Source organism: Gekko japonicus, unplaced genomic scaffold, assembly GCF_001447785.1.
Source record: "Gekko japonicus isolate JY-2015 unplaced genomic scaffold, Gekko_japonicus_V1.1 scaffold190, whole genome shotgun sequence".
Lineage (NCBI taxonomy): Eukaryota > Metazoa > Chordata > Lepidosauria > Squamata > Gekkonidae > Gekko > Gekko japonicus.
In genome coordinates, this window is record NW_015160841.1 from 668115 (window position 1) to 692100 (window position 23986).

General features: G+C 46.0%; 1 protein-coding gene across 1 annotated transcript in view; it reads left to right on the plus strand.

Moving 5' to 3' along the window:
- Positions 1–23986, plus strand: part of LOC107117157 (engulfment and cell motility protein 1) — a 346435-nt gene that overhangs the window by 129057 nt on the left and 193392 nt on the right. Inside the window, exon 5 of the mRNA XM_015419223.1 lies at positions 12835–12885. Within this exon, the coding sequence (XP_015274709.1) occupies positions 12835–12885 (51 nt within the window). The remainder of the gene's footprint in view (positions 1–12834; positions 12886–23986) is intronic.

Genomic DNA, 23986 nt, shown 5'->3' on the forward strand with positions numbered 1-23986 from the left:
CGTGTTTACAGAGGGACGCCTTCCAACAGATCAGTGAAAGATTTGGAAGGCAGAGGTGGATCCTTTCACATAAAGACAGACCATCAAGTAAAAAAATAAAAAATAAAGGTTTACGTCCAAAACTCACATGAAAGGGGCACTAGGAATGGACGCCTATGGACTATGCCTTGTCGCTCCTGACTCTAATTCCCAGAGTGGTACAGCAGGCGATAGATTAAAGAGCAGATGTGATTCTGATGGCACCCTTTTGCCCACGGAGGGCGTGGTTCCAGGACCTCATGAGTCTATCCAGACAAGATCTGTGGTGGCTACCTCTCAGACGGGACCTTCTATCTCAGGAGATGACCATTCATCTGCAACTGGACATGCTACAACTCACAGCGTGGAGGTTGAGAGGAGACAGTTAGCAGCTCTAGGATATGAGACAGAGGTGGTTTTCCACGCTCTTGGCGTCCAGAAAATCTTCTATGACCAAGATATGACAGATCTTGACAAACATCTTCTAACTGGTGTGGAGAGCAGGGGTGGACCCGATGCGGGCGCAGGTTGGGGATGGCTTTTCTCCAACAGGGTCCGAGTAAAGGGTTGAGTACTAGTTCTCTAAGGCGACAGGTAATGGCCCTTTCCGCGGTTGGAGGGGCTAGGAAAGGTAGGTTTTCCCCCATCACCCACACATATGGCGGTTCTTGAGGGGGGCCTCCCTCCTCAATCCACCACAGGTGCACAGGTTCTCCGCATGAAATTTAAATGCAGTGCTACGAGCACTATGCAAGGAGCCGTTTGAACCAATGGCATCATGTCCCATGGAAGATATTACTCTGAAAACAATTTCTTAGTGGGGATCACTTCAGCGCGTAGTGTTTTGGGGCTGAGAGCTTTGTCGGTACACACAGATTTATGTACCTCCTACAACAACAGGGTCGTCCTCAGACCAGCCCCCCAGCGTTCATCCCCAAAGTTAACTCCTGGTTCCATAGATAGGAAGTTATGGTACTTCCCTCCTTTTCTTCAAACCTTGGCCATGAGATGGTGACGGTCTGGCATCATCTAGATATGTGTAGGACTTTGAGTTTTCTCTATGGACAGGACCAGGGGGTTCCATCTTCCATTTCCAGCCACTGCAGTTTCTGTGTGCCCTTGGTCATGATGCTGGATGTACAGAAGCTGTGACCAAGAGGCCCCCCCCCCCCATGCATCAGAGGGAATTATACAGTCTCATGCCTCTGAATGTCCCACGTTACTTAACATGTATATTTGTCAGAATATAAAATGCCTTCAGTGTTTCTTTTCCTTTTAATGTAGTTGCTTTAGCCCCCCCGATCAGCAGCTTTCCTGCAAAGACATATTCATTAAGATGACAGGAGCTGCTTCAAGGCACTCTCAAAAGGTGGGGTTGAATCTAGACTAAAGCTGCCATTTCCACTGATTCCCCCTTTCTGCTTCAGACCCTTCCATATCATCCCACAGGGTCCCTTATCCCCCCCCCCCAGCCCGAAGCAGTAGTTCATGGAGATCAGCAGGCTGTAATGGGAAGGGGAGGCTAGAAAGCTACATGTTTGCCATTGAAAAATTTCATCTGGATTCAACCCACCCTGAGGCAGATGTGGGGTCCAGTTACTTTTGGGGGAGGGAAGGTATGTACAGGTAAAGAACCAAATTTTTGTCTGTTGATCTGTTCAAACAACCAGCATGTGGATTATTTGCTTCATGGGATCGTGGTAAAACATTGGCGTTCCTTGCAGATATTGCGACTTTTAAAATCTGAACATATCAGACCAAAGACACTTAGCCATTATTTTAAAAGAGAATGACGCTTCTGGGGTAGAGTATGTTTTGAATATAATGAGCAGAAATGAGAATTTGTTTACATGGCATAGCCCTTAATCCCACATCCTTGATTTCTGTGGGTCTAAATAGAGAGATTAGCTTTTGTGTAAATGCATCCACTGAAATTAACTGACACGCTGAATGTGGTTTCATTCAGTTTAATGCAGAACATCCCTTTGGTTTAATTGTGTTCTCATGGACTGTTTCCTTGTAGGCTCTTAAGTAATTGTTTGGGAATGGAGAAAAAAAATTGGATTTTTAATTGGAGAGCAGATATTTCCACTTAGGCTTTGGCTGGCCTGTTGCCTTAGAAAGCTGATGCTTTTGGACGCATTCCAACGGCATGCATGGAAATGTTTAGTAAGCCCCTGTTTACCCTTGTTGATTTCAGACTTTTTTTGTTATTGGTTGCTGTGGAACCGCAAGGGACATGCTCTTGCGAGATGGCATCTGATACCGCTGTGGTGGCGGTAGCAATAGTAATAATGCTTTGCATTTTTATAGCTCTTTGGAGTGTTCAAAGCATGTTTCCTACAATATTTCAATAACCCTTCCGAAAACGTCGTATGGTTGCTGAATACTGTTATTCCATATTGCACACAGGGGGACAAATCTGCAGGATGGGAGATTGTCTAAGGCAGTGGTCTTCACGGTTTCCACAGCTGGGACCCACTGAAGTGCAGGCCCAGAGCACCAAAGCGATGTGACGAGAAGAGTAATTGTGTCATCACCATAAGGCCGGGACTATGGGTAGCAGACCAAGAGAGCTTGGGATAGGAACCTCAAGCTAAGCACCAGGAGATGTGCTGTAGCAAGGCAGGGCTTGTCCTCTCCACCAATGTTCCCTCTAAGCAAAAATTCTACCTTGTGAGCGAAAAAGCTAGTGGCATTAAAGTTGTGAGCGAGTCTAATTTTACTTTTGCATAAATTGGTTTTTTGGAAATTATTTCCATAACCTTGTAAAAATCTCAGAATGAATTCTTTTAAACTATATTTAAACTATATTTTAAGAATGAATTAAACAGAATAAGAGAAAACAGAATCAAGTCAGATTTCATTGCAAAAAACGTTGTCCTGTATGGGGGTGGACCAGGCATCTGGATAACAGGTCTACCCTCCCCTTTCCCCTGCACTCCAGAGAACAGGTCTACCCTCCCCTTTCTGCTATATTGGTAGACCTGGCTGCTGGATAACAGGTCTATCCACTCCTTTCCACTGTATTAATAGACCCAGCCACCAAAGGGCGTCTACCCACCCCTTTCCACTATATTGGGAGACCTGACCTCCAGGGAACAGGTCTACCCTCCACCTTCCACTACATTGGTAGATCTGGCCTCGGACTGTCACCCTGCATTGAGCCTTAGAAGACATACCAGCACTTGGGGGGGGGGAGGGACTCTTGCAGTCTACTCTGTTTTTTTTTTAGTGAAATATGATAAACAACATTACAAGTCAAGAAATTACAGGTCAAATATAACAGAGGTGGAACAATCACTGTCAGAACCCTGCCTAACCTAACAAACAGGAAGTTCCTTAAATGTTATCAACCTGCCCAATCTACTTATTCATTCAAATCTTTATATCCCACTTTTCCCTGTGACCCCAGGCAGGCTACAAATCATACTGAAAAGCATGATACAAGGGGATAATATGTGGAGATATGAGGAATAGCCTTTGCAATGACTTATCTCTTTTCTCCAAGGTTGGGGACACAGAACGGCGCTTGGGGAGAGGGTTTCACCCGTGTTACCCTCTGGTATGCAGCGTCCCTCAAGGGGCGATCCCCTCCCCTATGTTGTTTAACATCTACATGCGCCCTCTCGCCCAGCTGGTCCGGAGGTTTGGGCTGGGCTGTCACCATTACACTGATGACACCCAGCTATAGCTGATGGCGGATGGCCACCCAGATACCGCCCCAGAGGTTCTGGCAGCTGTGACTGATTGGCTGAAACAGAGTCAACTGAAATTAAATCCATCCAGCACAGAGGTCCTGTGCCTGAGCCATGGGGGGGATGGAACTGGGAATCCGGCTCCCCACCCTCGAGGGGACACTGTTAATGCCAATGCCAACAGTGAGGAGCCAGTTTGGTGTAGTGGTTAAGTGTGCAGACTCTAATCTGGGAGAACCGGGTTTGATTCCCCACTCCTCCACTTGCACCTGCTGATGTGACCTTGGGTCAGTCGCAAGCTCTGGCACAGCTGTCCTTGAAAAAGAGCAGTTTGTGTCAGAGTTCTCTCAGCCCCACCCACCTCACAGGGTGTCTGTTGTGGGGAGGGGAAGGGAAAGGAGTTTGTAAGCCCCTCTGAGACTCTAAGTGAAGGGCGGGGTATAAATCCAATCTCTTCCTCTTCTTCTTCTTCTGGGTGTGATCCTAGACACCTCCACTTTCGGTGAAGGCCCAGGTCACAAATGTTGCCAGATCTGCCTTTTACCATCTTCAGCAGGTAGGCTTGCCAAGTCCCCCCAGGGGGCGGGGAAACCCCCGCCCCAGAGGCCCGTTCCCCGCCGGCGGCGGATAGGGCTCCAGGGGGAACCCCACCCCCAAAGCACGGGACGTGCCCGGCATCAGCACGTCACCCGGAAGTGACACAGCCACGCCAGGCGTGCTGGGGGGCGGGGCCACGGTCATCCGAGGGAAAACTCTATGTTCCCTCGGGAGTCCCCTGCTGCGGCTTAATTACAACTTGGCAACCCTATCGGCAGGTCAGGCAACTGGCTTCCCTACCTCCCCCCTCCCCCCGTGACTTAGCCACAGTGATCCATGCATTAGTCAGACAGATATGAAACCTCCCTAGTTACTGAGTCAATAAACCTTTATTCAGCCTCTGAGCACACGAGGTTGCCACTGAGCATGTAAGGGAGTTAGTTTCTGCACTCCTCCCTGTCTTCCTGGGAGGACTTTCTGCCTCGCTTTCCCCGCCTATTCCAGCCTCTGCTGGCTGCCCTTTTATTTATTTATTTGTTTAGATTTATATCCCGCCCTACCCCGAAGGCTCAGGGCGGCTGACAAGGGCACTATGTGCCAGGTTATAACAATAAAACACATGATATAAAACAATAAATTACAATAAAATACAGTAAATTACAATAAAATACAGTAACAGTAACAAATTTACAATACAGATTTAGCCAAGATGGGTAGATCTTAACCTCCATGGTAACTTCCTGAAATCTTGTCATCCAATCCCTGCCCGGATGCCTCGCTCCCCCAGTGGGGGCCAGATAATCATGATGGTAATGCGACAGTGCATATGAGGCGGAGGTGGAATAGTGGTGGCGGTGGCTCCCACTCAATGGCCTGGCGGAAGAGCTCCGTCTTACAGGCCCTGCGGAACTGAGAAAGGCCCCGCAGGGCCCAGATTTGAAGTCCCACCCTGGCATGCACCAAGGAGACCCTTGGGGAGGGGGCCGTGGTTCAGTGGAAGAGCCTCTGCTTTGCATGCAGGAGGCCCCAGGTTCAATCCCCTGTATCCCCAGTTAAAAGAATTAGGAGGTAAGGGATGTGAAAGACCAGTACTTGAGACCCTGGAGAGCCACTGCCAGTCTGAGTAGGCAATATTGATCTTGATGGACCAGTGGTCTGATTCAGTTAAATGTGTGTTCATGTGAATCCCCCCCTCCCGTGGGCTGCCCCAGCCTCCTTGCTCAGCTAAGGGCGTGCTCCCATGTTCGGGGGGGGGGAGACACACACACACAGCCCTGCACTAGCCAGCCTCATCCCAGCTGCCCTGTGCATGGCCTAAGAGGATTCCCTCTCTGTTCTCCCTGAGCTCAGGTATGCCGCATTTCAGCCATGAATCCCTCTACCTGCCCTAGGGATCCCAAGTCCCCCCGGGGGGGCGGGGAAACCCCCGCCCCAGAGGCCCGTTCCCCGGCGGCGCCGGATCGGGCCCCGGGGGGACCTGGTGTCCTCCCGTCACTTCCGGGTGACGTGCATGCGGCACGCGCGCGCACACACAAGATGCCAGCCGGGAGCCCCCCGCTCCCGGCAAATATAGACTTGGCAACCCTAACCTGCCCCGATCTTGGGGCATGTTAGATATTGGCCCTGGCAACAGGTTCCTCTTACCACAAGGTCTTTTGCAGTTGACAAATGACAGCTCCTATATTCAAATCCAGTCCACAACTGAATAGTATCGCTAGGTCTCTTATAAGTAAAATAAAACCTTAGTATAATAATTGCCATAGATTCACTGAAGTATAGCAAATTTAAGTAAAGCAAATTCTGTGTGCTACCATTGTGTGGTTGCATTTTCCCCCCTGTGATGGTGAGGACGAAGTTTCAGTGTCATTAATTGTCTAAATTGTGATTTGTCTGTCTGGTAGTTTATAACATGTATCCCTAAATTAGATCAACATTGAGTCCCCACCCCACCCCCGCTTCCTCCAAGATTGTAAAGAGTAATCAGTTGAGAGAGGCCAGCTGTTTATTTTGGCTTGCTTCTTGTGTTGCCTGATTCTGTGCTTGTGCCAGGGTGTGAGTAAAGTGCTCCTAAGTAAAGCTGGTGGAAGACCTCTGCCCCTTGGTTGTTTGTCAAAAGGAAGGGATTCTACTGCAGACCACACCCACAGGAACAAATTGCATAAGAAGAGCCCTGCTGGATTAGACCGGTGGTCCATCTAGTCCAGCAGCCCGAATTTGAATATAGGAGCTAACTATTGTTTGTCAACTGCAACAGTGGCCAAACCAGTTTCTTGGCAGGGCCAACAAAAGGCATAGAGGCCTTCCCCTGATAAGAGCGGATTTCAATTCACCACTGTTTTGTGGGCTGGCCTGGTGGCCCTCAGCCTCCCACCTGCTGCGTTGGGCACGCATTGCCCCCCATGTACATTCAAGCCATAAGAATACAAGAAAATCCCTGCTGGATCAGAGCAGTGGTCCACCTAGTCCAGCTTCCTGTCCCACACAGTGGCCAACCAGTTCCTCTGGACAGCCAACAACAAGGCATAGAGGCTGAGGCCTTCCCCTGATAAGAGCATCAAAAGAGCCCTGCTGGATCAGACCAATGGTCCGTCTAGTCCAGCACCCTGTCCCACACAGTGGCCAACCAGTTCCTCTGGATGGCCAACAACAGAGCATAGAGGCCAAGGCCTTCCCCTAATGTTGCCTCTTGGCTCTGGGATTCAGAGGTTTAGTGCCTCTGAATGTGGAGGCGCCCCTCAGTCACCATGGCTAGTAGCCACTGACAGACCTATCCTCCATGAATCTATCTAATCCCCTTTTAAAATTGCTTGTTCCTGTGGCCATAACAACCTCTGGCAGTGAATTCCACATTTTAATCACTCCCTGTGTAATGTAATACCTCCTTGGCTAAGGCTGTCCTGCCCCAGCTTTGTGATCGCAGGATTCCCTTGCCTTGGAAATCATGGGAGGGGCTGAAAAGTACAGCATTCTCCGAAGCTGGTGTGGCTGTGAAGTTCAACGGGCTCCTTGACTCTTTTACCATCCGTTCCAGAAAAAAACAAAACAAAACAAACCCTAACCACAATAACCTCAGGAAATTAATTACTCTCTCATGTTATGACATTGGTTATAATTTAGCTCTGGTTTCCTTATAGCAGTTATTTCTTTTGACTCTGATGATAGTGATTACACAGCTATGTGCCACTAGAGGGTTTTTTTTTCCAGTCGCACAACTGGACAACGAGGCATACGTGCCCAGCTTTTCAAAGAGAGTTGCTAACCCTCCTTTTATGCAGGATGAGCTGTCTTATCGTTTGTATTTAATCTGCACTTTATATTTTATTGTTAGAATTTTATCTGTTTTTATTGTACCTTGAGCCTGCTTGTCAGGCAAGGCGGGATAGAAGTCGAATTAAATAAATAAATTATAGTCGTTGAGGATCGTTGATGGGATATTTCAACATGTCGCTTAACTTTTAAAGGGTAGCTGTGTGAGCCCCTACTTGCTGCACCATATAGGGAGGGGAGTTTACTCTCCCCCCCATGCCATTGTCCAGGTAGAAATCAGCCCCCCACCAGCTGCTTTTAGAAGAAGAGGAGAAGAGATTGGATTTATACCCCACCCTTCACTCGGAGTTATCAAAACAGCTTACAGACTCTGTTCCCTTCCCCTCCCCACAACAGACACCCTGTGAGGTAGGTGGGGCTGAGAGAGCTCTGACAGAAACTGCTGTTTTTCAAGGACAGCTCTTATCAGAACTACGGCTTGCCCAAGGTCATCCAGCAGCTGCAAGTGGAGGAGTGGGGAATCAAACCCGGTTCTCCCAGATTAGAGTCCGCGCACTTAACAACTACACCAAACTGGCTCCTTTTAGCCCCATACTGTTGCTGTTTTTCCTCCCCTAACAGCTGATAGTATGGGGGTGTTAACCCCTCAGCTAGTGGCACATCCTCAATCCAAGTCACTTAACCCATCCATCCCCGGGGCTACTTTTTAAGATTACAGAACACATTGGGAGATCAGCCAACATGAAGTTTGGCTGTACAGGAAGCCGTTTCCTGTCTGTGTGCATGGGCACCTGCTCTAGGGCACCCAATCATTTGTATGTGCAGGGGTACACACCTGAGACAGCTAGGTGAGCCAAAAGGGATCTCGGCTAGAGTGAAGTGGCACAGCACCTCACACCATCATGGACAGTGTTGTTGTTTTCTTTGGTGTGTGTGTGTGTCAGTTCTCTGAGCTGAAAGGGGGTGTTTGGATATGCTCTCGCCCCCAAAGACAGCTTCTCAGTTGCTTCCCCTGAGGTGTAATGGGGAGAGATTTCCCTGTTGTGTCTCCGGCTGGGCCTCACAACATACGCTTGCCAGGCTGCTTGTTGTGTTCCCCCCAGCATATGCGTGCGCTCTCTCACACAGGTTGGGAGGAAGCAAATACAATAGAGAACTACAGTATGCCACCATACAGGCTGTACATGAGGTCCTTGGCTCTGTAGTGCCAGGGGGCGGAGTGTAGGCTAAGTCTGGCCTATCTGGGGGTTGTTATCTTTAACACCTTTGATGTGTTAAGTTCTCAGTGCTGAACCGCTTTCCTTGGTTTCTAAAGAAGTGAGCAGTGACTCACGAAAGCTCCTACCCTACCACAAATTTTGTTAGTCTTTAAGGTACTACTGGACTCTTAACTCTTTTCTGCTGCTACAGACAGACACAGTTGCCCATCTTCATTTTTCTTGTGTTAGGTTAAGATAAAATGGTAGGAATTCCCTAAGGCAATTAAATTTTGTTTTAATCAAAAGATACACAAGCCATTGAATAAGCTGCAGAGTTCTGGACTTTGCACATGTTTTTAGTTATTATTTTGTGCTTGTGGCAAATTGTACTAGATTGGATAAAGGTAGATTGATAGAGGAGGTCTTTTAGCAACTGTGAAGGCCCTCCTTCTTTTTGAGTTAGAATTCTACTCCTGTGTAGGGCAGAAGGAGATAGCCGCTCACACACACAGCCAAAATGGTGCTATATTTCTAGCTTTGGTTGCTACAGACAACTGCCGGCCTAGCATAGTAGTAAAGAAACAACAGTGTCAGTGGCGGAGTGGCAATTCAGATCTCCTTTATGCAAGGTACCGTATTTCAACCTAGGGGGTCTTCAGTATTGGAGATAGTACTGTCCCTATCATACAGATCAGTTGTAAGGGCTACAATAAGGTAAAGGTAAAGGTTTCCTTGCTTGAAAGCTAGTCAAATCCAACTCTAGGGATGCGGTGCTCATCTCTGTTTCCAAGCCGAAGAGCCAGCACTGTCAGAAGACATTTCTGTGGTCATGTGGCCAGCATGACTAAATGCCAAGGCGCACGGAATGCTGTTACCTTCCCACCGAAGTGGTACCTATTTATCTACTTGCAATTTCTTGCTTTTGAATTGTTAGGCTGGCAGAAGCTGGGACCAGAGATGGGAGCTCACTCCGTCACATGGCAGTAGGGTCTCAAACTACTGAACTACAGACCTTTCGGTCTACAGCTCAGCGTCTTAACCTCTTAAGCCACCACGGCCCCTTAAGGGCTACAGTAGGGGTCTCCAACCTTTCTGAACTTGTGGGCGCTTTTGGAATTCAAATACAGAATGGTGGGCACAGCCACAAAAATAGCTGCTGCAGGAGGCAGAGCCAGCCACAAAAAAGGCTGTTGTGGCTTACCTGCAGTCATCCAGTGAAGATCCTTGTGGAGTGGTGGCGGCTGCCACCAAAGCAACACCTTTAAAAATCCGCACAACCAATCAAATCTCCAATGGGCAGTCAGAAGCCGTGCTGGACAAAAGCCTCACCTGGCCCCACCCACTTTCTAAAAGCACCTGGTGGGCACCAGGAAAGGGGTTAGTAGGTGCCATAGCACCCATGAGCACCATATAGAGATAATATATGTGTTGTGTTTTTTAAAATCTATATATCTAATAGCCAAGGCGCCCCCTCCGTGCGGATATCTAAATCTGCACATCGGGGGCACCTGGGGGGCAGGGAGATTTTCCTGCATACTTGGAGTAGTCTCCAGGTGTGCAGAAAAATCTGAAAAGTTTTAAAAACTATACAGGGGATATTTAACCCCCCCAAAAAGTAAAAGAGTCCCCTGCGCATGTGCAGGGAAGGCTCTGAGAACTGCCTCGCCACTGGGGGGGGGGGGAAGGCTTGGCCAGCCAGCCGGCCAACCAGGCCTCCTCGCCACCACCACTAGGGGAGGGGAGACGGAGAAGGCTTGGCAGGCCAAGCTCAGGCCTCACCACCGTTGCCGTGGGGAGGGGAGGTGAAAGTTTGGCGGATCCGCGAGGGCCTTGCCGCCATTGCCTGGGGGGCGGGGAAGGTTTGGTGGGCCCAGCTGCTCAGAGCCGCATGGGCCTTGCCGTGGGGCCAGACGGGAAGGGGAGAAGGCTCACCTGCGGCGGCTTCCTCCTCTGTGTGGAGCTCCCCCCCCCCCACGATCGCGGGTCACCGCTTCTTGTACTCTCTAATGCCTTATTATTTGTCCCTGTGGATCATCACGCAAGTGGCTACTTACAAGTCACTATGAGTCCTATGACAGAGTTTGGGAAAGAATTGTCCTGTGCGCTTACAAAAAGTGTTCTGTATTTTGATGATGCAGTTATCGTATATCTGTTTAACCAAAAGAAAATCAAATTAACTCGTTCTTTCCCCTCCTGTTCTACCCCCCCCCCATCCTCAGTGAGGAATAACATCTTTTGCTATTTTAAGAATCAGGGGTCCCTTTGATGTCCTCACGTTTGAATGTGAGCTCCAGCGCCTGTGCTTTGTGTCTGAACGAGAATGTGAAATGGTCGTATCAGACCTCAGTGTGGCTTGTTCCAGTGGTTTTAAGATGGCACAATGCTGCTATGGAAAACGGAGCACTAGAGGAATAACTCCGCAGTGCTTACAGATGTTTAATGATAGGTTTAAGCAGACCTACACACTCCAACGACGTGATGTCAATTTGGAGTTGGATTTCACAGCACCATTTACTCGTGCCTTTTTACACAGAATGTGGGCTTCAAAGTATTTCTCAGTAGCTGCCAGTGGCTGTGAAGCCAAGCCCTGCATGAGGAACGGAGTTTTGGAAATCACATCAAAATTATTTTGCTTCCTTTTCAGGGCAGTTGTTTCCTCATCACTTTTACTTCAGAGCATGGGGGTTTAATGAAAACTTGGGGGTCGTCCTGCTTGCTTTCAAAGGGGAGGGTGAATCATTTGGGAAGCATTTGCCATGTGAGTCTCAGCCACTCAGTGTGTCAAGTTAAGAGCACATGAAGGTTGTGTCTGTACTCTTAACACCAGCCGACATGTCTCCCCAGCACAAGGTGGGAAAAGTTCCCTCAAGGTTGTTCCTTCTCATTCTGGAAACTTCCCTCACTGCTCTTTGCTGAAAACACAAAGTCCATGTGCACAAAGGATAGCCTGAATGACTGCAGTAGGTACACCCCACCCCCCATGGGCATCGTGTTGTTGCTTTTCCTCACACAAGTTTGGTTGCCAGACCCCCGGGTGGGGGGGATCCCCCGCTCCCACCTCTCATTTCCTGCTGCCGCTCAGAGCAGCAGTGGAAGAAAATGGCCATTGGGCCAATGGCGTGATGTCGCAGCTGGGGAAAATCTCAGGCGTGACAGCAGTCCTTTCTAGGAATTGCTGAAAACTCTGTAATTTTTACCATGCAGTTTCAGGTGATTCCTAGAAAGGTGTGATGCCACTTCTGGGGTTTCCCCAGAAATGATACCACACTGTAACTGATTCACTCCCACCCCCCCCGATCTCCTGCTGGTGGCCAGGTCTGGCAGCCCTAAACACAAACCAACCTGGTGGTGTGAATGGGGGATGGGCCATGGCTCATAATCTTGAGATGACCTGCTTACGAGCACAGGCTAGAGCCTTTTCCCCCTCAAATAGGATAAAGCTGCTGAGGGGTTGGATCCAAAGATGCTGATCTGGTGGAGGAGGGAGGGTGCAATTTTTGTTGATTCTCCACGCACACACGCACACATTGCAGACTGCAACTTTGGCACCCGCCACGTTTTCTTGAGGGTCCCTAGAGCCCCCAGGAATAGAGCCGGCAGGAGCTGTAGAGAAGAGGCAGAAAAGTCCTGCTTCACTCACCCTATGACTATGGGGATCCAACCGAGGCTGTTACTGGTGCATATCCTGGGAAAATATTATTTTTTAAATTGGCGTGTGAGTGGGTGAAGGAATGTATATGAGTTGCTCCTGTCCATGGAACCCAGAGCCCCCATGATCAAAATAACAGTTTTGGAATAGTTTTGACTGTAGAGAGAAAGCCTGTAATTGCTTTCATTATTCGGGGGAGATCCCATGCTGAATAGCCATGGGGAAGCTAGCTCAGTGTGGTCAGGTGGAATGAGTTGTATCCTTGACAATGTCCTTTCTTGTAGCTGCTATTATACCATATACAGCAGCAGTAAAAAACAATTTTCATGTGTCATGGGAGATACCTAATAGCTGCTGCAAAGTTGGTCTGTTCCATATACCTCTGTATGATTCATATACATTGATATATATTTTTAAAGAGCTTGAATTATGGATGCCTGACATTTGGCATTTTCCTTTTTTCCAGAACCGCAATGAAATTAAAAATGGAACGATACTTCGATTAACTACGTCACCAGTAAGTTACTGATATATGTGCCTTCCTTTAATTTTCTTTCTTTGCCCAGTGGTGCTAAAGGAGGGGAGCAGTCTTACGCATTATTTATTCAAGGGGGAACCTGTGATAAGGATTTTAAAAACTGGCTCAAAGGACATTGTGTGCATCTCTGTTTAGCAGACAGTGTTTTTTTGATTTGGAGCATCTGCAGATGTCTAATTATGCCAGGCTGGGGGTCCTGTGGACAAATGCCGGGGGCACGGTGATGGTCCTCACAGTTCATTTTCCAGTTATGCGTCTTGGCAGAAACAATAAAGTCCGTAGCAGAGCCATGACGAATCTGTCTCCAAAGACACAGCACACCAAGATAAGGTTCCAACAGGTTCCCGTGATTAAATGTCACTGTATTTGGGAACCATTTAGGATACAATGACTTCGGGTTCTCCCCCCATCTTCATCTTAAGACAGCTTCCTTTCAATAATTATCCTTTGCTTTTTTGACAGTGGGTCGAGTTGTTATTTTTGTGAGACTGTATTGTTATATGTGCAACCCGTTCCTTTATTTCTTCTGCTTGTATTTTCAAATTTCATGTAATTATTTGTTAAGCTAGATTCCACCCCCCCCTTTTCTGAAACCTCTGCAAGCAAACTCAGTTTCCTAGGTTACAGCAAGAACAGGCTGATTTCCCCTGTTTTCTTTGCTCTTTCTATCTTTCCTGTGAATCATCCCTCCTTTAGTTCTCAGAAACTCTATATCCTCTGCTTTTCCTCTTTGTTTCCCCCCCATCCTCTCTTAGTCTCATCTCTTATCTGTCCTTGTAATTCCATTCTTTTAACAAGGACCTCTCTGTAGATTCTCTTTGTCCCCTGTATGCTGTTTCCATCTGTTTCCTAACTTCAGAAGCTCCTTCTCCCTCTCCCTCAGAATTGGCTTCTTTGGCTTCATGTAGAAATGTAGGAGGCTATCGTCCACAACCTTTAAAAAAAGTTGTTGTACTTCAACAGCACTGCTCATTCCACACCGAAGAATTTCTGCAACCATAGGGAATTGATGAGAGCTGTTGACATGGTTTATAGCGAAATGTTTTCCATATCTTGCGTCTTAGATGAGCATAAAGACAGATGTAGAATTCAGAGTGGTCACAGTTGGGTCTTTGTCCACAAAGTGAATCTGGCTGAAAAATTAGTACTATGTACAGATTTGTTTGTTCTAGTATTATCTTACTGAGGGGGTGTTGAAATGAAGGAAACAACCATACATACCGATCTAACGTAAGGCTTGTTGGCACACGTGTTATTTTCCATGCCAGAGATGTGTGTAATTCTTCAATTTTGCTCCTCCCGTCATATATCAACCTGGCTGTTGTCTTCTCTTTTTTAGGAGGGACACATGTTTCATCTTGCTGAGAGAAACAAAATTGTAAACAGTTAAAAAAATTACAAAAACTGCTCTTGGAGGAGGTAGCCATGTTGCTGAGGTAATTGGTACTAGCCAGTCCCTACCCACCACATCTGGCTTCTCCTTGGTTCAGCTTGTACCACAGCAAAAACCTGCCAATCTGTGTTTTCAGAACATTGTCTAGAATAAATTTATATTTAATTAAATTCATTTACTTTATTCAATATCTATCTAACATTTCTCCAAAGAATTTAAAGGAAAACATAGTCATTTAAAAATTGCCACTATGCTGGCACCATACATCTCTCCCCCCCCCCCTTTTCAAGTGCCAAAGCAGTCATGGGGCTCCTGTTTTTAAACAGCTGCATTTCCCTTTAAAATGGTGTTGGCAGCCATGGGTTGGACCTGTGGCCACTGTAATGTGTATTTTGGCCCTGTTCAGAACCTAACAAAGGTTAGTAAAATGTGTATTGGTATGTTATTTATATATTTGATGTGAATGGGCCCTTATATATGTTTTAAATTTGTACTTAATAAATACATGCAGCTTTTTCTATATATCTTTTACATTTAGTTTTTAATATTGGCCCTCTTTTTCACATTTTACTAACCTTTGTTAGGTTCTGAATTTTAGTGTTAAGGTTCAGTTTTTTGCCCTTTCTGTCCCTGCTTGACTTTATTTTGGCCCTGTACCATCACCCTGTTGCTTGCAGAAGGAACCATGTTTTAAGTGTGTTCTTTCACTTTGCGTGCCAGTGGGTGTGAAAATCAGATGTCTCATTTTACCAATTGTTAGCAGTCGGACCCCTCCTCCCACAGAGGGGCAGTTTAGCAGTTAGTGGCATGAACACCCCACATATAATATCACTCTAAATATAATAAATATAACACTGTCTGGCCCAGAAATGACACAAATGGATGCCAGTCAGAAGAGCAGCCTGGGAAAATATTTGGAAGTGAGCCAAAGCGGCTGACTGGCTAACTTCCCTCTCCCTACCCTAGGGAGATGCATACCTCAGGACAAAAGGTTTTCCAAGAAACATATTGCCTCACCTGAATTAATCTTATCAACCTCCCAGCTTTACTTCCCATGGCTCATTTACTCTACTAAAGACTTAACAAACCTGGTAGTTTTCCCATTTGGTAGTTGTGGGTCCATCAAGCAGCCATTAGCATCTTTAGTTCATCCCAGGTAAAGCCCATCAAGGTTTTTTCCCCACTCATTGTTTTACTCCTGGAAAACTCATCAAGGTATTGTTTTTGAGGGCAAGCACGTCAACATGCCCTGGGGTAGCATTTTGCCCTATAGCTGAAGTTCTATGCCACCAGTCTCTGTGTGTATGTGTTCTGGATCCTACCTCACACCTTCACTTGACTGTGGGCCTTTCATTCTCCTCCGTGAAACGCTGACCGTTTCACTGCTGCCTCTGTGGACCTCACTCTTTGAAATTAGTAACTATAGCTTTCCTGAAATCTATCTCCCCCTACTCCTCCCTATTTTTCTCATAGCTAACCTTTTATGTTTTTAAGTTTTTATTCTGTGTGTATGTTATGCTCTTTTATTCTTTTTCAATAAAAAAAACCTTTCTGGGTGAACACCTGCCTGGTTTATTTTGAGAGTTTGCTAAGGGAAAATCCACATACACATTGGTGGAGATCTCTAGTTACCTGCCTCTTGCTCTGTCTCCTTAAAGCTAATTTCTCCAACTAAATAGGAGACTGCCCCTTTGGGTAACACTATAGGGTTGCTTCTTTGGCATGCTTCTGTCTGCAACTAGTTTTAGGAGTTTCATTTCCCTCTTCCCTTTATCTCTGTAGCAATGCAAACTACAGCCAAAGTTGAGCCAGCAAAATATAGCATCATTCTACTTTATAACCTTGGACAAGCCTGTTCCTATATCGCCCAGTTAATTAACTTTTTAACTTGAAAAACATTTTACTCCTGAGTTTTTGGTATCTTTGGTCAGTAATGTGGGGCACGCAAAATGCAGTTGCAGAACTCAGGCCTAAACAGTTTTGTTGATGCTCAGACAAGCTTTAAAAAAAATGAAGTGCATTTCTACGATACCAGTCTTGAATGGAGTTTGCTTGTTTCCAGTGCTTTGATAAAGTGTCAGTTCCTTGGTGCAGTGCAATGGAGTTGATAGGATGAAAGGACAGCATGAAATGGATTACTTTTCATTAGTTAGTTTTGGTGCAGAGTGTAATGAATGAAGCTTTTCATTGTTCCTTGTTTCCTCAGTTATGGGGGATTATCCACATGGCTGCAGCTCTTATGAGTAGGGAGGATGTAACTAATGTGTCTGTGTAAAGTAACAGGAGATTCAATGTTTTGTGTTCTTTAGGTCCCATCATAAGACAGTGTTTGAGGCCTGCTGGAGGGGCTTTAGAGTAGTGCCATCTCTTTTCTGCTTTTCCCCATGGATATACTAATTTTGTTTCCATTTCTTCATCAGTAATTATTGTCAGTTTTATTTAAGAGGCACGGATATTAAAACATGAACGGGTGTCAAGGACTAGAATAGCAGATACTTTCACCAGTGTACGTTAATTCCACTAGAACCCTAACCCTCACTGAGTTCCAGAACTGGGGAAAACTAGACCTCCCGCATATACCCTTGACTGGCCTAGTTAGCCATGTAAGGAACAGCTTTCTCTCCTCAAGAATATTCAATAATTTGTGCAGAATATGGTAAGGGAGGTTTTTTAATGACCCTAACCTGTTATAATAACCTCCTCTGCTCAGTGTATGGTGGTACATAGAAAGTCCCTGTGTTAAGCAGAGGCTCTGGGCCATCAAGGGGGGAAAAACAGAACAGATGGCCCACTTCAAATATCTGGGAGTTATGTTTAGCTACAATCTTATGTGTAAGAATAAACTCATGTTTATTCAGTTACAGAAATTGCTCCGGGAAATGTAAATGCTCTTTTAAGTTTTGTTTTTTTTTAACTTAAGAGGAGACAGCAAGAAGATTTTAATGCCAAGGTAATTCCTCAGGTTTTCTTTCTTTCTTTCTTTCTTTCTTTCTTTCTTTCTTTCTTTCTTTCTTTCTTTCTTTCTTTCTTTCTTTCTTTCTTTCTTTCTTTCTTTCTTTCTTTCCATGTTTTGGACAAGTGTTTCGGTTAATGGAGTCTCTGAGTCCATAGATGGTCCACTACTTCAGTTCCTTCAACTGGATGGCAGGAGTACCTAGGTGTGTCACAGGAACTGCACTAAAAGTAGAATCTTTATAGTGTTCCTTGGCATCTAGGGCCTGAATTGCCGCTTTTAATTCACGACATGGCTCTTTTCTCAGTGCCCAGTGGGAGGGAGGTGGGGACTCCTTCTGTTGAAGGAAGATAATTCCAGCAGTGCTTAGGAGAAGTCTGTGGCTAATAGAGTCCCGTTCCTTGGCCTTTGCCTTGTTATGTCGTGTGCAACGGATACATGTTCCGTTTCTGCAGTAGGAATTTCCTGCTCTCCAATCCTCCCCTTGTGTGTAAATTTCCTTACATATAAATGGGCAATTTTCTCAGTGGAGGGTGGTAAGCAGTGGGGTACCACAGGGATCAGTACTCAGTCCGATGCTTTTTAACTTGTTTATTAATGATTTGGAGTTGGGAGTAAGCAGTGAAGTGGCTAAATTTGCAGATGACACGAAGTTGTTCAGGGTGGTGAGAACCAGGGAGGATTGTGAGGCACTCCAAAGGGATCTGTCAAGGATGGGCGAGTGGGCGTCAACATGGCAAATGGGGTTCAGTGTGGCCAAGTGCAAGGTGATGCACATTGGAGCCAAAAATCCTAACTATAAATACACGTTGATGGGGTCCGAACTGGCAGAGACTGACCAAGAGAGAGATATTGGAGTCATAGTAGATAACTCAATGAAAATGTCAAGACAGTGTGCAAACCCCCCCAACAACCTGCAATAAAAAAGGCCAACATTATGCTGGGGATTATTAGGAAGGGAATTGAAAACAAATCAGCCAGTATCATAATGCCCCTGTATAAATTGATGGTGAGACCACATTTGGAATACTGTGTACAGTTCTGGTCACCACACCTTAAAAAGGATATTATAGCATTGGAAAAAGTGCAGAAAAGGGCAACTAGAATGATAAAAGGGTTGGAACACTTTCCCTATGAAGAAAGGTTAAAACACTTGGGGCTCTTCAGCTTGGAGAAACAGCAGCTGAGGGGTGACATGATCGAGGTTTATAAGATTATGCATGGGATAGAGCAGGTAGAGAAAGAGGTACTTTTTTCCTTTTCTCACAATACAAGAACTCGTGGGCACTCAATGAAATTGCTGAGCAATCAGGTTGGAACAGATAAAAGGAAGTATTTCTTGACTCAAAGAGTGATTAACACATGGAATTCACTGCCACAGGAGGTGGCGGCGGCTACAAGCATGGACAACTTCAAGAGGGAATTAGATAAATATATGGAGCAGAGGTTCATCAGTGGCTATTAGCCACAAGATGTAGATAGGAACTCTCGGTCTGGGGCAAGTGATGCACTGTATTCTTGGGGCTTGGGGGGGGGGCAACAGTGAGAGGGCTTCTAGTATCCTGGCCCCACTGGTGGACCTCCTGATGGCATCTGGTATTTTTGGCCACTGTGTGACAAAGTGTTGGACTGGATGGGCCACTGGCCTGATCCAACATTGGCTTCTCTTATGTTCTTATGTTCTTATCCCTAGTTACAGGTGTGCTTTGATGCTTGACAGAGTGAATGTTTTGCCAACTACAGAATAGAGGGGGTGCTTTGCTAAAAACAACCCATTCTTGAATAGTTTTTGCTGCTTCTAATCTCATGCAGTAGATCACCTTATGTTATTTTGTGATCAGTGGACTGTAGTCAGTAATCTTTAGATCATGACTGTCTTGATCAAATACCAGCTTCCTGTCAAAATCCTGGGTGATCTCTTTGCAAATACCATTAAGGACTTCTTGCTGAATTTTTGACAATAACAATTTCTTTGGGGTGCTATCAAGATTTTATTTAATTTGTTAATGTTTCTTTTGAGCATTGTAGATGAATGTTGCAATATTTTATTCTGCTATGTTTTTATTATATTATTTTTTATGCTGAAGACCTCTGGTCAGAACAGCTTACTAATAAAAAAGGAAGGAGGAGTGCCTTTCAGAGGGGTTGCCACGGATAAGGGGAAGGGCACACCTTGACACCCTTTAACCTCCTCTTGCCGCCCTTTTAGGCTCCAGCGATAGCATACTTAGCTGTCAGGAGGAAGGCACAGACTCCAGAAGCAGGCTAGATTCAAGCCACTGATGGACCTCTGCTCCATATATTTATCTAATTCCCTCTTGAACCTAGCAGTTCGAAAGCAAGAAATTGCAAGTACATAAATAGGTACCACTTCAGTGTTTAGTCATGCCGGCCACATGACCACAGAAATGTCTTCGGACAGTGCTGGCTCTTCGGCTTTGAAACGGAGATGAGCACCGCAACCCTGAAGTCGGATTCAACTGGCTTTCGAGCAAGGGAACCTTTACCTTTACCTTATAAGAATAAATGCTAAAAGAAAGGTGAGAATGAAACTGGCCCCTCCGAAATCCATTTTGTTTACATATGGAGGCTTTACTTGGGGGGCAAAAACTGTGGACCAGAACATCACATCCCATCAGCTGCAGGGTGAAAGTACTGAAGTATTTTCTCTTTGCTGTGTGCATTTAAGATTAGATCATTTGCAGAGGGATACATGATCTAAACATTTGGATGCTGGCCCAATGTCAAGGGGTTTCAAATTGTGTAAGCTGTCCAGAGTAACCCTGTTGTGGCTGATCAGTTACCTCTTATGATATTGACATAGAAAGGTGCCACACAGGGAGTCAGGCCAGAACTCGTGGGCACTCCATGAAACTGCAGAGCGGTCGGGTTAGAACGGATAAAAGGAAGTACTTCTTCACCCAAAGAGTGATTAACACATGGAATTCACTGCCACAGGAAGTGGTGGGTGCTACAAGCATGGACGGCTTCAAAAGGGGATTAGATAAGCATATGGAGCAGAGGTCCATTAGTGGCTATTAGCCACAAGGTATAGGTAGGGGCTCTGGGGCAAGTGATGCTCTGTCTTCTTGGTGCTTGGGGGGGGTCAACAGTGGGAGGGCTTCTAATGTCCTGGCCCCACTGCTGGACCTCCTGATGGCACTGGTATTTCTGGCCACTGTGTGACACAGAGTGTTGGACTGGATGGGCCGTTGGCCTGATCCAACATTGGCGTCTCTTATGTTCTTATGTTCGTATCAGTCTGTGCAGAACAGTTTAGTGGAGTGGGAATGTCTCTCCAAAGTCTCAAGAAAAGAGATCTTTTCCAGGTACTGCTGTTCCTTTAATCTGGAGATATTAGTGAGAGCACTTGGAGCCTTCTCAATGCAGAACAGATGCTCTAGCATTTCCTGATTTATATCAGTGATTTTTCCTGCAAGGAACTGGCTGCTTTTTCTATTTTATTTATTTAGGAGATTTATATCCTGCCTTTCAGCCCCAGTCAGGGCCACCAACTAAAACAGCCTTACAACTAAAAACAGAGTAATAAAAACACATTGTAAAACAGATTAAAAAACAGAACTAAAAAGCACACACACATAATGTGTGTGTGTGTGTGTATGCGCACGTACACATAAAATAGAGAGAGACATCGATTAAAATTTAGGGCAGGGAGGAGGGATTATTGAGGCATTGCCAGATGAAACAAAATATTCACCCTCTGGCAGAAGTCAGTGATAGAAGGGGACAGACAGGCATCCCCTGTAAGGGTGTTCTACAATCTTGGGGCCACGACTAAAAAAGCCTTCTCTCAGGTTGCCCATCTGCCTAACCTCAGAAGTTGAGAGCCGCTGAAGCAGGGCCTCGGAAGGTGACCATGGTGGTCTAGTCAGTTTGTATGAGAGTGGGTGATCCTTAAGTAATGCTGACCTCTGACTCTATTGGGCTTTAAAGGCCGGTATTAGCACCCTGAATTGGGCCTGGAAACAAATTGGGAGCCAGATCCACTCTGGTCAACATCCTGGCTGCAGCATTCTGTACCAGCTGAAGTTTCTGAACACTTTCCAAGGGCAGCCCCACGTAGAGCACATTTCAGTAATCTATATATTTAATTCCCAACAGTCCCCTATGTGTGGATACTTGTTTCCACAGATAGGGGGCATACTTACCCCAAACAAGTTTTTCTGCAAACTTGGGTGACCCATTAAGTTTGCAAAAAAAACCCTGAAAATGAAAAACACACACACCATACATTGGGGGTTTAAATTTCCTTAGGAGCGTTACCTGCGCATGTGCAAACGGCACTTCTCTGTTGGAGCAGCGGGGGGGCACTTCAGGCGGGTGACGGCTGGCGAGTGAAGTGAGGTGGGTGGGAGGGCAGAGCACCAGCCAGGGAGAGCCACGGCTGTCACATTACCTGGCTGGGAGAGGAGTCCTCAAATCAGAATTTGCCACAGCTGTCTACCTCGCAAGCACAGGCAACGTAGGCGCAGCGATGGTGAGGGCAGGATAAACGGCGGTGTGGCGGGAAAGAGGAATTGACTGCCTAGCATGCCATCAGAAGAGGAGCTGTGCCCCCCTTGGAGATTACCTCTTGCTCAGCCTGCCCTGCCTTCAAGGCATCTTCCTCTCTCCTCAGCTGCTTGGTGGTGAGAATGGGGGTGGGCAGGGAGGGAGTGGGCAGGTAAGCAGCAAGCTGACAGGGGGGGGGAAGCACTGATGATGGGGGGAGCCAGAACCAAGCAAGCACTGTACTGATGGGGGGGTAGAGAGCAGAGCTCCAATGGGGTGGGGGAGCCAAGCAAGCACTGCACTGACAACGGGAGGGGCAAGCTAGGCAAGGAGCAAAGGGAGGATGGGAGGGAGGGAGGCAAGCAGGCAGAGCTCCAGTGACAGGCCCTGAGGAAGGGGGGGAGGTGTGCAGGCGGAGCAGCTCCCTTTCCAAACAACCAGCATCTTCAGAATTGCAAAGTTCAGAGCACATAAAGTCAAGGGAACCAGACTCATGGGGTAGCAGCGGAAGAAGATGACCTCCTGTGTTACAGGCAGATTATTATTCTTAATTATGTATGCAGCGATATCAGTATGTACCTCGTAGGCATTTACATGTAAAAATGAAAATTGGCAGGTCTCAGATTGCAAGGCGCTTACAGTTCAGCAACAGACAAGGAGGGCAAAGAGCTAGTGACTAAGGAGAGAGACAAAGGTGAGTGTACAAGAGATGCGCTTACAAGCCAAGGAGGGAAACAGAAGTGACAGCTGTATAATATATGACAAGTATTCACTGTGTTTCACATCCTTTTCTGGGACATAGGCTCAAACATAGACTTAGAGAGGGGGATATTCCCGTGAGTTTCTCTCTCTCTCTCTTTTTTTAAGCCCCCCTGAGGGGATTTTTTTTTTTTTTATAATACTACAAAACTATAACAGAAATAAGGAAGGGGAAACTACATATACAGGGTAAAGAAAAGAACCCACTACTATCTAAAAACCCAAGAGAGGAGATCTTCATTTCCGCTGTCTTCTTCAAGTCTTCACTTCGTTCAAGTCTTTACAAACCGAGTCTAACCTTAATACATCTCTTTTTCTGTTAATCTTAATTTTTAACTGTCATAGCCAAGTACCCCCTAATCATCCCACTAAATATTCCTTAAAGGCACAATTCAGAGTCCTTCCGCCTTTACTTCCCTGTTCCTTGTCTCTTTCTCAGCTTATAAGGGCTTTTTGGGGCTGCTGCCCCTTGCTCAGAAAGAGAGTCCTCTCCGGAAGACCCTGACTCCAGCTCACCACTGGACTTGCTTTCCTCTTCTTTTCTTTCTTCCTCCAGCCTTCCCGGCTGGACCCTTAAAAACTCACGGGCTTTCAGAACAGAGTCAATCTTTTCTTTTCTTTTTTTTTTTAAAAAAAATCTTAATTTTGAAGGTAACCCCTTCCGGAATTAACCATTTGTATCCAATTGAATTTGTCTGAAGAAAAAGCACCCGCTCCTTGTACATCTTTCTCCGTTGTCTTACTTCAAATGGAATGTCTTTTAGAACTCTGATGGTATTCTCTTCCACTTTCAGTGGTGTTCCAGCAACTGCTTTCAGGATTGCATCCCTTACATGTCTCTTCGAGAATCTCACCACGATTTCCCCAGGCAGATTATTTTTCTTTATATATCCTGAATATGATCTGTAGATCACGTCCATATCGTGAGTTTCTCATGGGTTCCTGCTTGTTTGATCTAATTCTGTGTGAAGTTCCACCGTGAACTGGGCTCTGTGAATTGGACCTCTTGTTCAGGTTAACCGCCTTGACAAGTATTCTTTGTAAGTGATGGTGGACAAGAGGCAGGCATGATAGCTTCAATGTGAAATATGTTTCTCCTGTGTGATAGTGCAATTTGTATCAAGAATTTGCCTCAAAATAAAACTCACAAATGGTCTTATTCTGTCCCCTCCCCCAATAGAGAATAATATACCAGAAGCTTCCTTTGTGTCTGCTGTTGACAGTGTAGTTTCTTCCTTTTGTCTAGCAAATTTATTTCTTTTATGGCAAGTGCATTTCTGACATTACATTCTACTTATGTAGAAGGCTTTTTCATCTGTAAACAGTATTGTGCTGGAGCTCTGTGTCTTTCATTGTGCACGATCTTGCACCCATCTGTACATGTCACATTGCACAATCTTGTATGCTGGAAAATACAGAATAAGAGATAGATACATAACCAGTTCTCTATAGAATAGTATTGC